The sequence below is a fragment of the Triticum urartu genome, chromosome 7 (genome assembly GCF_003073215.2).
Source record: "Triticum urartu cultivar G1812 chromosome 7, Tu2.1, whole genome shotgun sequence".
Taxonomy (NCBI): Eukaryota; Viridiplantae; Streptophyta; class Magnoliopsida; order Poales; family Poaceae; genus Triticum; species Triticum urartu.
The window spans coordinates 519,519,598-519,534,327 of record NC_053028.1 but is presented as its reverse complement, the minus strand read 5'-3'; the positions used below and the strand labels follow the sequence as shown (position 1 = coordinate 519,534,327).

Sequence of the window (14,730 nt, the reverse complement as noted above, 5' to 3'; positions counted from 1 at the left end):
CGGGTTAAAATCCGTGTCCTTGTCTCACTTGTGGTTAATCCTTTCCCGCACCTTTCTTTGTTGTTGTATGCTTGTTGGCTTGCTAAGTAGTTTGTTGCCTAGCTTTTCTTCTTGGAGCTTGCTTGTCATATAGGTTGCATTCACCTAGTTGCATATCTTGTGAACTCTTTTATCCGCTAAGCCTTAAAATGTACAAGAAAGATTAAAATTTGTAGTCTCCTATTCACCCCCCCCCCCTCTAGTCGACCGTATCGATCCTTTCACACTGGCACTGGCCCAAGATGTGAACGTGAGACGTGTGGTGATGGGCTCAGATTGCTTGGAGGTGATTACTAATATTAACAAAGGAGCGGCAGCTAGATATGCATCAGTTCTACATGAAATTACACATCGATGGAAGGAATTTGGGGAAGTGTGTTTCCGTTTTGAGCCTCGGGATTCCAATTTCAAAGCTCATATGTTTGCAGAGGCCGCATCATCTCTTGCAATCGATCGCCATTAGTGGCTATGGAGAGTCCCTTATATCATTTGTATCCCGTTTACTTTGAATTATGAATGAACCTGTTTTTGAGGCATCTTCTTATTTTGAAAGTTTTTTTTTGAAAAAAATGAATGTCTTTGAACAGGCAAATTTCTTTTTAAATTACTAAAAAAACACATTTTTTTAAAATTCCGAACAAATTTTCGAGAAGTGAGCATCTTTGAAATTATGAACATTCTTTGAAACACACTTTTTTTTTTGAAATGCTGAACAAATTTTGGAAATGGGAAACATTTTCTGAAATTCGGATTCTTTGTAAACACAAACATTTTTGGAAATTCCTGAACATTTTGAAACAGCGAGTATTTTTTCATACAATTTCTTTTTGAAATTCCTGAACATTTTTTAAAGCAACAACTATTTTGGAAACAGAAACATTTTGTTGAATTTACGAACATTTTTTTATCTATTGGAAAGTGTATTTCTAAATTGCAAAGATTTTTTCAAATTTGTGAACATTTTTGTAAAAAAATGTGAATTTTAAAAATGGAAAAGGGAAAAGAATCAAAAGAAAAGAAAAAAAGAAGAAAAACACTAAAAGGGAAAACCTAGTAAAGAAACAGAACAGGCAAAACTGGTCCAGAACCTTCTAGAAGGTTACACAAACAGGATAGGAACCTTCCAGAAGGTTCACAAAACCGGTTCCTGTAGTGTGTTGTGTATTTAACAAGTGGGCCGGGCCAACGCTGATCGATCTGATGATATGTGTCTACCAGGCCGATTTTATATTTTTTTACCAGCCCGATTTTCACGTTAAGCCGTGAGCCCAACAAGTGGTCCGTTAATGGTGCGAGTTGTATGCCGATGCGGTTTGGAGTGTGAGTCGGAATCGGCGAGCCCAATGAAATCAATAAAAGCACCCCAGAAGAGATGAATGATGCACACACCAAGGAAGGGATCGTGGAACCAATATCATCCGGCCGGCCCTTTCTTCCTTCTCTCGATCGGTCCTTTGGATTTGGAGAAGAGAAGAGGATCAGGATGGCCATGGACCGGCAGTCGGAGTGGATCGTCCTGCGGCGCGTGCTGGCCTTCCTCAAGTCGAGGAAGCTCCACCGGGCGGCGTACGCGCTGGAGAAGGAGGCGAGGCTCAAGCTGGACCTGCCGCACCTGCACGACCTCTTCGCCAAGGGCCGCTGGCGGGCGGCGGACGAGTACGTGACGACGTTCATGAGCGGGAAGGAGAGCACCACGCCATCCGTGTCCGCCACGCTCTTCGTCGTCAGGTTCGAGCGTCTCGTCCGCGCGCTCTCAGGCGGGGCGACGAGGCGTGGGCCCTGCGCTACTTCCGCCGCTCCGTCTGGCCGCTGCTGCGCAGCCACCCCGACGAGGCCGCCGCGCGCGCCGAGTGCGAGAGGGCCATCATGGACCGCGACTCCCTCCGCCGCAACTACCCCGACGATGCCGCGTACAGGAGCAGCGCCTGATCGAGTTCTATCGCCGCGTCTATCAGAACGAGCACATCTCCCGCTCCTTCAACGATATCTTTGACTACAACCTGCGCTTCATGAGGGGGACGGCCGCCATCGGCCTGCGCCGCCATGCACGCCGGACGCGACGCCCACCAAGACCCGCCGCCTAAATCCATCCACAGCCGAAACAGCTAGCCTCATCCGCTCATTGCTCATCGCTCATCTCGACCCGATCGACCAGACAGCACGACGAACAAATTAATAACGCTTCTTCGGTTGATATCCATTATTAAATGTATGTAGGTAGGAGTACCTTATGATTTGTTTGTAGTACGAAACAAGTTGATGAGCTAGAAGTGCATGACGATGGAAGTTTTGATTTCCTGATTTTCAAGAGCTTCAACTTGTGTCTTCGAATTCTGAAAGTTCACCAAAGATGATTAATTATCTAAAGAGTTCATCAGGTTTGGTTAACAACACCATTACATCTTTGAAGTAATGATCAGTGGTTTGCTATTATCTCGAGGGGATAGACCAAGATAAGGGGCTGCAAAAAGAAATGGGGTTGCAATGCAAAACACTAGAACAATCTTGGGTTTTGGTGTACTCACTTTCTAAAACTTAGCAAGAAAAACCATATTTGTAAATTTTGAAAAAATATGGAAAAATACGTGTGCAAAATATGAAAATGAGAATGCCATGCTAGTTTAAGTTTCAAAACTAAAAATCGCAGCACTCTCATGATCACTTCAGTCAAAAATGGGTGTTTTTCCCCATAAATGTTCATAATTTACGAATATGTTATTTTTACAAAGTAACACGCAAATGATTCTGGTGTATCGGGGTTGCAAAAATCTGCTCTCTTATGCAATGTGTGAAATCAAAAGGTTGGTGGTTTTGTTTCAAAAATGCTTCTTGGATGGACAATCAGGTGACAGTGACACACACCCTTACGTCTTAGGAGCTAGACAAGTAGGAGTATGTCTCAAGTTGTGATGTGCATGGGTTTGCTCCTTCATGTCGTTGGAGCTATTACATGATTATGTATGAACCATATTCTGTAATCAATAAAATGAAATTGAGCAGAGAAAAATGATAACATGCTAAAAATAGGCAGAATTAAATACATGAATGAATGCCAAAATGAATTATCTCCATCGGGCAGAAATGCATAGCCATGCCTAAACCCGATCGGTTTGCAATACCCAATGGATATCCATTGGGCAGTAGTTTTCAGCATTTTTTACACTATAATTTTAGCATTGATCGATAGACACAAAATTTGACCGCAAAATTAGGATGGGGCGATACCACAATATATCTCTTCAATAGTTGTTTATGGCAAGCTCTCCTAGACACTGAAATGTATTTAGAGACATTATAATTGTGCACTTTTCCAACCATCTCATGCCATAAATGTTTCCGTCCGTCCGACCTTCAGTTCTAGTCATTTCCGGCCATTTGATCTCCTCTCACTTCCACATTGGGTTCATATGGTCACCAAGGGTTTCAAGTACATGGCCGATGCTCCAGTATCAAAATCGGACTATTGGGCCTCATGAGCCTTACTTCATTATATAAGAGAAATTTACATGAAAAAAGAACTACCGTCACATCTATTTGAGAACAATAGAACAATATACTATATGGTGTATATAAATATCAACATGAGCAAACTTACAATCTTTTGGATACATAAAAGATCACAAAATAACTGCTACAACTACTGCTATTGTGTATCTTCGCTGAATCAGAAAAAGATATATGAATGCTGCAATCTGCACTGACATGATTTAAATTGTTCAAAGGTGCCAAGTAGTCGTCCTCAAGTATTGCATAGCAACCTTGCATACCTTATTACAAGTCAATGGAGACTCGCAGGCCGTCATGAGCAAGTTGTGTCGGTATTCCTTCTCTATAATCATACAAGCTTACACATGAGACAGGGCCTTTGGGTTTAGAGAAAATAAAGGAAGAATGTAACAATTTCAGCAGCTACACACGGACATACCTGATAGACCATTCTGCCAACATCTGGTTTTCTCTCTGATGCTCAAAAAAATGCCTCATTCCAATCAACAGAGCTCTTTTAGGATGGATCCTCTTGATAGCATCAAGACTCTGCAGAAGTAGGAAATTGTTTTCATGCTGAAGAAAATGTAATTTCCCTATACAAGGAACACTTCACAGTTTTCTAAGAAAATCTGATAAAAAAAACTTCAAGACAGAATATTAGTAAGTCTTTGAAAAATAACCTCACTGAGGGTTAAATGGGTGCTGAAAGAATCTCCCTGTTCAGAACATGAAGTCTGTGTCAGACTATCAACATATTTGACAGCATTTGGAATTTAGTCGTATCAAATAATCATCAAATTTGAATTCTCTATGACGTGCAATGAGGGGTAGGCTTACAACTCCATGCAAAGAGTTTGCTTCTAGTATAAGTAGGTCAACTTGTCCAGCACCAGACTTCGAAATAGCTAGAGGCAAAGACTCAGCATCAGCAATTCAGCATTATGTTCATATGCAGGAAACAAGAAAGTCCAACTAAAAAGTAGCTAGATATTTTACCATGTGATTATGATTTGCAACCTTGTTAATACTACTATTTGGTAACTGACATGTATTAAGACTCTTGTCTCCGAGATACACACTGAAAAGTGTTACCATTGAATTTGATCAGATAAAATCACTGAAGTTGAGGTGTACACTTTTATGATTTTTGGTGCCCCACATATAGCATTTGAAATACAGCTTTAGCAACAACAATAGATAATTAACCTGCTAGATTATCAAGGGCATCATAAACAATGTCAAGAATTTTGGATGCAGTTTAACAGATTAGTAACATCTTTCTGTTTCAATTCAAACTACACCTTAAACATATGTCAGTGAAAAACGTCCTCCTGTACCGATTAACAATCCTACCATCTGCGATCTACGACAACAAGCATTCTAATTATCTGAAAAAAGTATTGTGGACAAAGATTAGTTTTTTACCATGCTTGGTTTTAGGTAGAAATCTTGAGACATCAGATAAATACGCAACTCTGGCTCTCCTCCCAAATAAGAAGCCTAAACAAATATACCCTTCTCCATGCATTACCTGCGCACAGAATAGCAATCTTAGTAAGCACTCCAGGAGGCAAACACGTAACAAGATCAAAGTAATGGTTAACAGCGCTGGTTGTTACCGGCAATGGCACAAATTCTAGTGCTGATGCTACAAACGGTTTCTCAACATCGTCCTGAACTATCTTCCACTCGATTTTCGCGGCTTGGGCATCTTCATCGCCATCCTCTGGCTTCTGCTCCACCAAGTAGGGGAATCTTCTCGCGATACTGTAAATTCACGGCTGTTGTTATTACGGGATATGTTCTGGTGACTAATCCGTTTTTTTTCAGCTCACTTGTAAAGCTGAAGATGAAGACGAACCTGTCCATCGTGAATTGTGTGAGGAAGATAGGAATTTTCTCGACATCGTTTCGGTCATTTCTTGGTTGTACCACCCAGACTTCGTCAAGGCCTAATACAGCATCTGCATGCTCATGAGTCAGAATGATCTGCACTGCACAGAACCCCTTAGTCCCCAGGATCCTTAATTTTTTTAGAAAATAATGCACTGTCGAATATCTCACCGAGTCAACGTAAGGAACTTTGTGGTGGACAAACCACCGGAGAACTTGCTCTCTGAAGGTCTTGCCGATGTCGATTAGGATGTACTTGTGGGTTCCATCTCCATGGCAATAGTCTACCAAGAGGGAGGTGTTGAGCCTGAAAACCAAACAGGCATATGAAGCTTGTCACATAGTGTTGTCATAAGGATGTTCTGTTCAACCCGTTTGCAACAACTCCGCTATTCGGCAGTTGTGAGCCACTTATCTTACAAAATTAGTTAAAGTGCCCTCACAAAGTTATGTAAATATATCTAGACCATTCATGTAAAGTATGTTCGACTTTTCTAATATATCTAGAACAAAATGAGAAATTGCATTTCAGCAAACGTGAAATGCAAATTATCTGTAATTTGAAGTTATCTGAAAGTCGTTGCCTGTGGCCGTACTGCGCGCACCTGTAGTTGGGGTTCCCCTCCGGAGGGAGGGAGATGCCCATGGAGCAGACGGCGCAGGGCGGCGTTGACGGCTTGAGGAGGCACCGTGCGTCGGGCAGCGCGCCGGAGCAGCCCGTGCCCAGGAAGATGAGCGACGAAGATCCCCCCGTCGGCGACTTGGACGGATCGGGCTCCATCGATCCCCGGACGATCGAATTGGTTCTTGTTTGTCTCGTTGGGAGTTTGAGACGCTGATTTTCTCTTACGGTATGGTCCTCCTCTGTCTTCTCTTCTGCTTGTTCGGGAAAGCTTGTTTGTTGGTGGCCCCGGAAAAGCTTTGGTATTGACCTCGGCAAGTCTTCGCGCCCTTCTCTTTTCTTGAAGATTTTAATTATGCACATTGTCAAATCAGTATACTAGAGCATCTACAGCCGGGAGTCTCAAACTGCCTCATATGTCCGGGCAGGCTGCAGTCACTGTCCGGTCGCGAAATTTCGACGCAGACAGGCACCTCAAACGGCCCTTAAATGACCAGGCTGACCGGCACCCCTCATATGCAGCCCAAATATGAGGCGGATATAGGAGCGCTCGGACATGCCCCGGCACGCCCGCCACGTCGGACCCGATAGCCCGACCCAACCGCAAATTGCACCAAATCCATCCCCCGGACCTGTTTGATCCATTTGTTCTCTCCTCTCTTCTTCCTTCTCCGTGTCGTCCGTCTTGCAGCTCCATCGCCGCGCGCTCCACAACCGTTCCTAGCCTTTATGCCGTCAGCTCCGGCAGAGCAGTCCTTTGTCCCGTCCTCCGCCGCGTGGGACGTCATCGCTGGCCCGGACGCCACCGCGGTACGTCTGGCAACTCCCTGACTCTGCCTTGCGCTTGATGTGTTCTACACGTTGTCTGACCAGATTTTTTGTGATTTTATTAGGGAACGATGGATTCTGATGCTTTGTCGGACGAGGAGTATGGACCGACCGAGCTTGATCAAATAATTCATGATGAGTTCTTTGATTCCACGCGTTCGGACGAAGAAGTGGACATGATCATGCTCATGAGCATGCAAGAGGAAATGGACCAACAAGTGGAGCATATTCTGAACTTCAAGGGCTCAATCAAAGGAAGAAGAGTGATCAACCAGGATAGGGTGTCTAGAGCAAAGCTACTGCGCAAGCACAAGGACTACTTTGCTCCCGACCCTACTTTCACGGATGATCCATGGTTTCGTTGTTGTTTTCGCGCATTGTTGACGGAGTGGAGGCACACGATAACTACTTCAAGCTCACAAGGGATTGCTGCAGACAACTCTCTTTCTCTGCCAAGAAAAAGTGCACAACTACTCTGAGGATGCTTGCATTAGTTACTTCTTCGGAAGCCATTGGTGAGATGGTCAGGATGAGGGAGAGCACGTGCCTGAAGACTACTATCAAGTTTACCCGCGCTGTGGTGGAGGTGTTTGGACCTGAGTATCTCAAAGAACCAAATGCGCCAGATATGGAGAAGTTGTTGGCTATTGGTGAGGCAAGGGGGTTTCCAGGAATGCTCGGATCAATTGGTTGCATGCATTTGCAATGGAAGAACTGCCTCAAAGATTTGCAGGGAATGTATCAATGTCACACCAAAGAGGCCACCATCACACTAGAAGCAGTGGCATCACATGACTTATGGATTTGACATGCTTTCTTTGGAATGTCGGCTTCTCACAACGACATCAACGTGCTTTAACGATCTCCGGTGTTTAGGAGGCTTTGCAATGAGGAATCACTGCCATGCAACTACACCGTCAACAACCGAGAGTACAACATGGGATACTATCTTGCTGATGGTATCTATTCTCAATGGATGGTGTTTGTGAAGACCATATCCGAACTGCATAGCAATAAACAAAGCCACTTTGCAACAATGCAGGAAGCAGCTAGGAAGGATGTGAAGAGGGCATTTGGTGTGCTTTAAGCTTGTTGGGGAATTGTGCATAGCGCTGCAATGATGTGGGAATCAGGAACCTTGTGACAACTGATGACATGTTGTGTTATTTTGCACAATATGATTGTCAAGGATGAGGGTGATGGTATAGCTCAAACCAATGATTTTGAAGAACCTGGAGAACAAGTTGAAATCCCAGAAGATCAAGATGCAGCTCGGCTTATGAACTTTCTGCAGATGCATCAGAATCTTTGAGATCATCAGGTGCACACACAACTACTCAATGATCTTGTGGAGCACATGTGAACCCATAATGGAAACCAAGGAGCTAATGTTTGAGTTGTGCACTTAAAATAAATTTTATGTAAACACTATCTATGCTCGGTACCAATATTTGTTATTTACGTGCGACATTAGCTTATATGATCGACGTGTGTGGATTTGAGATTAAGAATTTGAGATATGTGGATTCCGGGGGAGAAATAGGATGGGCCACCTGGATGTGTCCGCGCGCGTGCCCGGGCGCGTCCGCAGATGTATAGGGGTTCGGATTTACCAAGTCCGGCTGTAGATACTCTTATGGGCCATCTAACGTTTTCTTTTGCTGTTGAAAGCACAGGTGCTCCCCGGGTGATTTTGGTAATTAATGTCAACATATCTTTTGTTGGACTAATATTTTCATCTAGCATATTTCAGATAAGTCCAACAGTGGAGTGACATGGACTAGAGGATGTGGAACCCCTTCAAGATGCTGAGGAAAAAGGATTGGCTCAAGCTCAAAGCACAAGACTCTACATTTTTTTCATTTTAGTGATTCAAGATCACATTGAGTCCATAGGAAAGCCAATACTATTAAGAGGGGGTGAGGTGTTTTTTAATGGCTTGCTTGCTCAAAGTGCTTAGTGATATGCTCCACAACCCTCAACTACTTTCTCACATCCAAGTATGTCCCAAACCAAAAGTCAAACTCGGCCCCACCAATTTTATCTATCCGGCGCCACCAAGTTCACTTGACATAAGCCACTGCCAGAAACCCTAGTCAATTCGCTCTCACCGATGGGATCTCGGTATCACCGAAATGGGCTTGCAAACTCTCTCTTGCCTATTACATCAATTTCGGTCTCACCAAAATATGTAATCGGCTCCACCGAGTTTGCCTGGCCAACTCTCTGTTTGGCTTATTACCAAAATCGGTTACACCGAGTTTGTGTAATCGGTCCAACCGAGATGAGGCTTTACCCTAACCCTATCACATCGGTCCCACCGAGTTGACATGTCGGTCCCACCAAAAACCCTAACGGTCACAGTATGAACTAAATTGGTCTGACCGAGTTGTATGATTCGGTCCCACCGAGTTTGGTGATTTATGTGTGACGGTTAGATTTTGTGTGGAGGCTATATATACCCCTCCACCCACTCTTCATTCGTGGAGAGAGCAAACAGAACATGCCTACACTTCCAACATACATTTTCTGAGAGAGAACCACCTACACTTGTGTTGAGGTCAAGATACTTCATTCCAACCACATAAATCTTGATCTCTAGCCTTCCCCAAGTTGCTTTCCACTCAAATCATCTTTCCACCAAATCCTATCCTATGAGAGAGAGTTGAGTGTTGGGGAGACTATCATTTGAAGCACAAGATCAAGGAGTTCATCATCAACACACCATTTGTTACCTCTTGGAGAGTGGTTTCTCCTAGATTGGTTAGGTGTCACTTGGGAGCCTCCATCAAGATTGTGGAGTTGAACCAAGGAGTTTGTACGGGCGAGGAGATCGCCAACTTCGTGAAGATCTACCCTAGTGAGGCAAGTCCTTCGTGGGCGATGGCCATGGTGGGATAGACAAGGTTGCTTCTTCATGGACCCTTCGTGGGTGGAGCCCTCCGTGGACTCGCGCAACCGTTACCCTTCGTGGGTTGAAGTCTCCATCAACGTGGATGTACGATAGCACCACCTATCAGAACCACACCAAAAAAATTCCGTGTCTCCATTTGCGTTTGCACACTCTAATCCCATCCCTTTACATTCTTGCAACTTGCCTGATTTACTTTCCGCTGCTCATATACTCTTGACATGCTTGCTTGATATGTATTGTGAATGTTCAAACTTGTGCCAAAACTCCACTTCAACTTAAAGAAATTAAAAAGTGCAACTTTTCTTGCTAAGAGTCTATTCACCCCCTCTAGACACATCTTCTCGATCCTACAATTGGTATCAGAGCATTGGTTTCCATTGCTTTGGTTTAAACACCTTTGGAGGAAGATGGATGAGTCTATGTTAGGGAGTCTTAGACGTAGAGTGCCTATTCTTGATGAAGAGTATTTTCATGAGTGGAAAAATGAGATGCTTGAGATCTTCAATGAATATCATTTGACCAAGTACATTATTATTCCTTATGCTCACATTGTTGACCCTTTGCATCCCACACCCGATGAGGACCTTGACATGATTCACAATTTTAGAACCATCAATCTTATCATTAGAGGGTTGCCCAAAAATTTGATTGCTAGCTTACCTACTCTTGATTGTGCCTACACTATATGGAGATTTCTTGAGGAACGATTCCCAAATTATTCCTTGAAAATTCTAGATAAGATTCTTCATAAGTCTATTGCCTTGAGTAAGATGAGTTCCAATGATCCCAAGTTTGGTGATTGCTTATTTGAGCTTACTAATCTTACGGTGCAAAAGGAGATGTTGGAATTATTAGCAATATCATTTTTGAAGTCATTAGAATCCATGGAGATGAACATTGTTATGGTCATGCTTCTAATGAATTACCCTCTTTAGGAGTTGATCCATCACATGACGATGTTGAACATGGATACTATGATGAGGATGATGATAGTGACTATGATCTTGATGATGCGATGAGACACTTTGGTCTTATGGCTAATCTTTGCGGCTACATGGCTGGAGGAAAGGAATGGGTCCTTGATAGTGGATGTACTGATCATATGACCAGAGACAAAGATATGTTTCGTGAGCTTGCTGAAAACAACGGCCCTCGAAAGTATGTCACTTTCGGTGATAACTCAAAGGGTAAGGTGGTTGGCCTTGGTAAGGTGGCCATCTCACATGATAGCTCCATACAAAATGTTATGCTCATTGAATCTCTTGGTTACAATTTACTTTTCGTATCTAGACTTGCTGACTTTGGGTTAAATATCCTATTTACCGAAGTAGATTGCCAAGTGTTTCATAGAGATAACTATGTAGGATCGAAAGTATGTCTAGAGGGTGGGGGGTGATTAGACTACTTGACCAAATAAAAATCTAGCCTTTTCCCAATTTTAGTTCTTGGCAAATTTTAGCAACTTTGGACAAGTCAAGAAATCTTAACACAATTCAAGCAAGCATGCAAAGAGTACATGAGCAGCGGAAAGTAAAGCATGCAACTTGCAAGAATGTAAAGGGAAGGGTTTGGAGGATTCAAACGCAATTGGAGACACGGATGTTTTTGTCGTGGTTCCGATAGGTGGTGCTATCGTACATCCACATTGATGGAGACTTCAACCCACGAAGGGTAACGGTTGCGCGAGTCCACGGAGGGCTCCACCCACAAAGGGTCCACGAAGAAGCAACCTTGTCTATCCCACCATGGCCATCGCCCACGAAGGACTTGCCTCACTAGCGGTAGATCTTCATGAATTAGGCGATCCCCTTGCCCTTACAAACTCCTTGGTTCAACTCCACAATCTTGTCGGAGGCTCCCAAGTGACACCTAGCCAATCTAGGAGACACCACTCTCCAAGAATTAACAAATGGTGTGTTGATGATGAACTCCTTGCTCTTGTGCTTCAAATGATAGTCTCCCCAACACTCAACTCTCTCTCACAGGATATGGATTTGGTGGGAAGAAGATTTGAGTGGAAAGCAACTTGGGAAGGCTAGAGATCAAGATTCATATGGTAGGAATGGAATATCTTGGTCTCAACACAAGTGTAGGTGGTTCTCTCTCAGAAAATATAGGTTGGAAGTGTAGGTTTGTTCTGATGGCTCTCTCCACGAATGAAGAGGAGGTGGAGGGGTATATATAGCCTCCACACAAAATCTAATCATTACACATAACTTTCCAAACTCGGTGGGACCGAATGATTAAACTTGGTCGGACCGATTCAGCAAAGCTAGTGACCGTTAGGGTTTTCAGTGGGACTGACATGCAACTCGGTAGGACCGATATGATTAGGGTTAGGGCATAACGTAATCTCGGTGAGACCGATTACACAAACTCGGTGAGACCGATTTTGGTAATAAGCTAACCAGAGAGTTGGTCAGGTAAACTCGGTGGGACCGATCGGTCATTTCGGTGAGACCGAAATGTTACGAAGGGAAAACAGAGAGTTTACATTGCAATCTCGGTGGGACCGATCGCTCATCTCGGTGAGACCGAAATGTTACGAAGGGAAACAGAGAGATTACAACCCCATCTCGGTGAGACCGAGATCCCTATCGATGAGACTGATTTGCCTAGGGTTTGTGGCAATGGCTATGACATTTGAAACTCGGTGGCGCCGGATAGGAAGAATCGGTGGGGCCGAGTTTGACTTTTGGTTTAGGTCATATGTGGATGTGAGAAAGTAGTTAAGGGTTTTGGAGCATATCACTAAGCATTTTGAGCAAGAACCTCATTAAGCAACACCTCATCCCTCCTTGATAGTATTGGCTTTTCCTATAGACTCAATGTGATCTTGGATCACTAAAATAGAAAATGTAGACTCTTGAGCTTTGAGCTTGAGCCAATCCTTTGTCCTTAGCATTTTGAGGGGTCCACTTTTCTCATCCACGCCATGCCAATCATTGAGCTTTCCTGAGATATTAATCTTGAAATAGCATTAGCTCAATGAGCTATATGTTGTTAGGAATAACAAAACCACCTAGGGATAGTTGCACTTTCAATCCCCCCCTTTTTGGTAATTGATGAAAACATATAGATCAAAGCTTCGACAAATGGTAATAAGAGTGAAAAACATTGTCGCTTTGAGAAGTATGTGAAAAGCAAGAGCTCCCCCTAAATTTGTGCATAGTTTAAGATTTGCTTTGGACTGCAAATGCACAAAGAGTTAGGATCATGGGTTACTTTTCCATGTCACATGCATCTTGGGGGAGCGCTCAAAATGATAATAATTAAAATACATGCACTCATCACCAAGCAAAGTGAATGATCATATGGAATATAAAAAGGATAATGTCATCCAACAAGCATTAAGGTAGCATATGATCAAACACATGTTCATCTAAGCAAGCACAAATTATAAAGTATCTCAACCAAGCAAATAAACGAAGTTTAACCACCAAACAAAAAGAGAGAATAAAAAGCAACGCTCTCTCTCAAAGCCTATGATCTATACATTTTCTCCCCCTTTGGCAACAAGTTACCAAAAAGTTCATAAAAATGCATAGTGCTAGATCGACACTCAGGCTTGGTCTTTAGGTGGTGGTGTAGACAGAACTCCAAGAATGAAGACATCAGTCGATGTAGATGGAGCTGGTGGAGTAGGTGCTGGAGCCGGTGGCACTGAAGCTATAGCTGGTGCAGATGAAGTAGCTCTAGTGTCTGGAATAGGCACTGCAGCAGACCTCTGACCTCTGGGCACTCTAGCAAAAGCATCAGTGGTTGTCTTGCCCTTCTTCTGTGTGCCATGGTGTTGTGATCCTTCTTCTTCTTGGCATAGACATCCAAGTCATCTTCACTCTCTTCTGGGGCATTGATCAACTTAGCCCATTCTGCAACTGTGGACTGGTACCTAGTACCTTCAGACATCCAGACAATCCTTCCATCTGGGTAGAAGTGAGCTATGAAGTAGAACTGCATGATGAGCTCGTCATTCCATTTTGTGAGCTTCTGAGCCACAAACTCATCAACTCCACAAGCCTTGAAGCTGTCATATACACCAAGGAAGTGATCCTCATTTTCCTCAATGAATGACCAATCGACCCATCTCATGTCACACACTATGGGCTTCTTGTCAAGCAAGATGGTCTCATAGAAGTCCTGATGTTCCTTTGTATGGAACATGTAGTCCACATCAGTCCTTCTCCTGGCGGCATATGGATCAGACTCTCTCCATAGCCTTAGACCAAAGTCCTTCCTGACTTTCATGTTCTCTACAATTGGATGAGCATCATTGTGATATGGAATTTTTGGCTTCAACTTCCTCAAGACAACAGAATCATCATCTTCTTCTTCCATTGCAGCTTCAGGCATTGGGGCCTTGTTCTTCTCTGTTGCTGGGATGTTCCTGGTGCTCCTCTTGGGTGCAGTTTTGGGTTTTGGAGCAGCTGGCTTAGGAGTTCCTTTGGGATTAGATGGAGCATCCCCTGATCTTATGGCATCTCCCATAAGCTTTTGAGCTTTGGGTGCTGGTGCTGCATCCTCTTCCTCTTCCTCTTCTTCTTCAGAGTCTTTCATGGTTGAAGATCTCCCAAGCACTCTGGCAGTGGTCTTCTTGACCCTTTCCTTCCTTTTCTTTTCTGCCACAACATGCTCTTTGGGTGTAGATCCCAAAGTCTCTTGAGTAGATGTTCTGGCTTTAGACATTGGAGCTCTCTTGGCAGGAACCTTTTGCTTCATCCCTGGCTTGGTGGAAGCAGCTGTGCCATATTCCTTTTTGAGCACTTTCCTCTTTGAGGTGGCTTCTTCTTCCTCAGCCACATAGTCCTCATCCTTTAACTCTGAGGTTCTTTTCTTGCTGGCCCTTGTGGCAGCCTTTGGCAGATTGCTGGGTGTGCTCCTGCTTCCATCATCTGAGCTGCTAGAGGGACTAGTGCCCTCATTCAAGTGAACCTGTTCCTCAGAC

The 14,730-nt window shown here is 43.7% G+C and overlaps 1 protein-coding gene across 3 annotated transcripts; it reads right to left on the bottom strand.

Annotated features, from left to right (window-relative positions):
• Positions 1-3,496: 3,496 nt before the first annotated feature.
• LOC125524200 (putative hydrolase C777.06c) lies at positions 3,497-6,376 on the bottom strand. 3 transcript variants are annotated; one of them, XR_007290624.1, is made up of 10 exons: positions 6,027-6,300; positions 5,593-5,728; positions 5,390-5,517; positions 5,148-5,295; positions 4,954-5,059; positions 4,525-4,606; positions 4,366-4,433; positions 4,209-4,244; positions 3,965-4,074; positions 3,497-3,868 (listed from the first exon to the last, which is right to left on the bottom strand). XR_007290624.1 is itself a non-coding variant. In XM_048689274.1 (10 exons), the coding sequence occupies exons 2-10, from the start codon at positions 6,200-6,202 to the stop codon at positions 3,811-3,813; spliced, it is 966 nt and encodes a 321-aa protein (XP_048545231.1). In that variant the 5' UTR covers positions 6,203-6,233; positions 6,307-6,376; the 3' UTR covers positions 3,497-3,810. The 3 variants fall into 3 exon arrangements, 2 of the variants coding, with proteins under 2 accessions (XP_048545231.1, XP_048545232.1); XM_048689274.1 differs by lacking the exon at positions 4,525-4,606 and adding an exon at positions 6,307-6,376 and having other exon boundaries at positions 6,027-6,233; XM_048689275.1 differs by lacking the exon at positions 4,525-4,606 and having other exon boundaries at positions 3,497-3,731; positions 3,807-3,868.
• Positions 6,377-14,730: the final 8,354 nt, after the last annotated feature.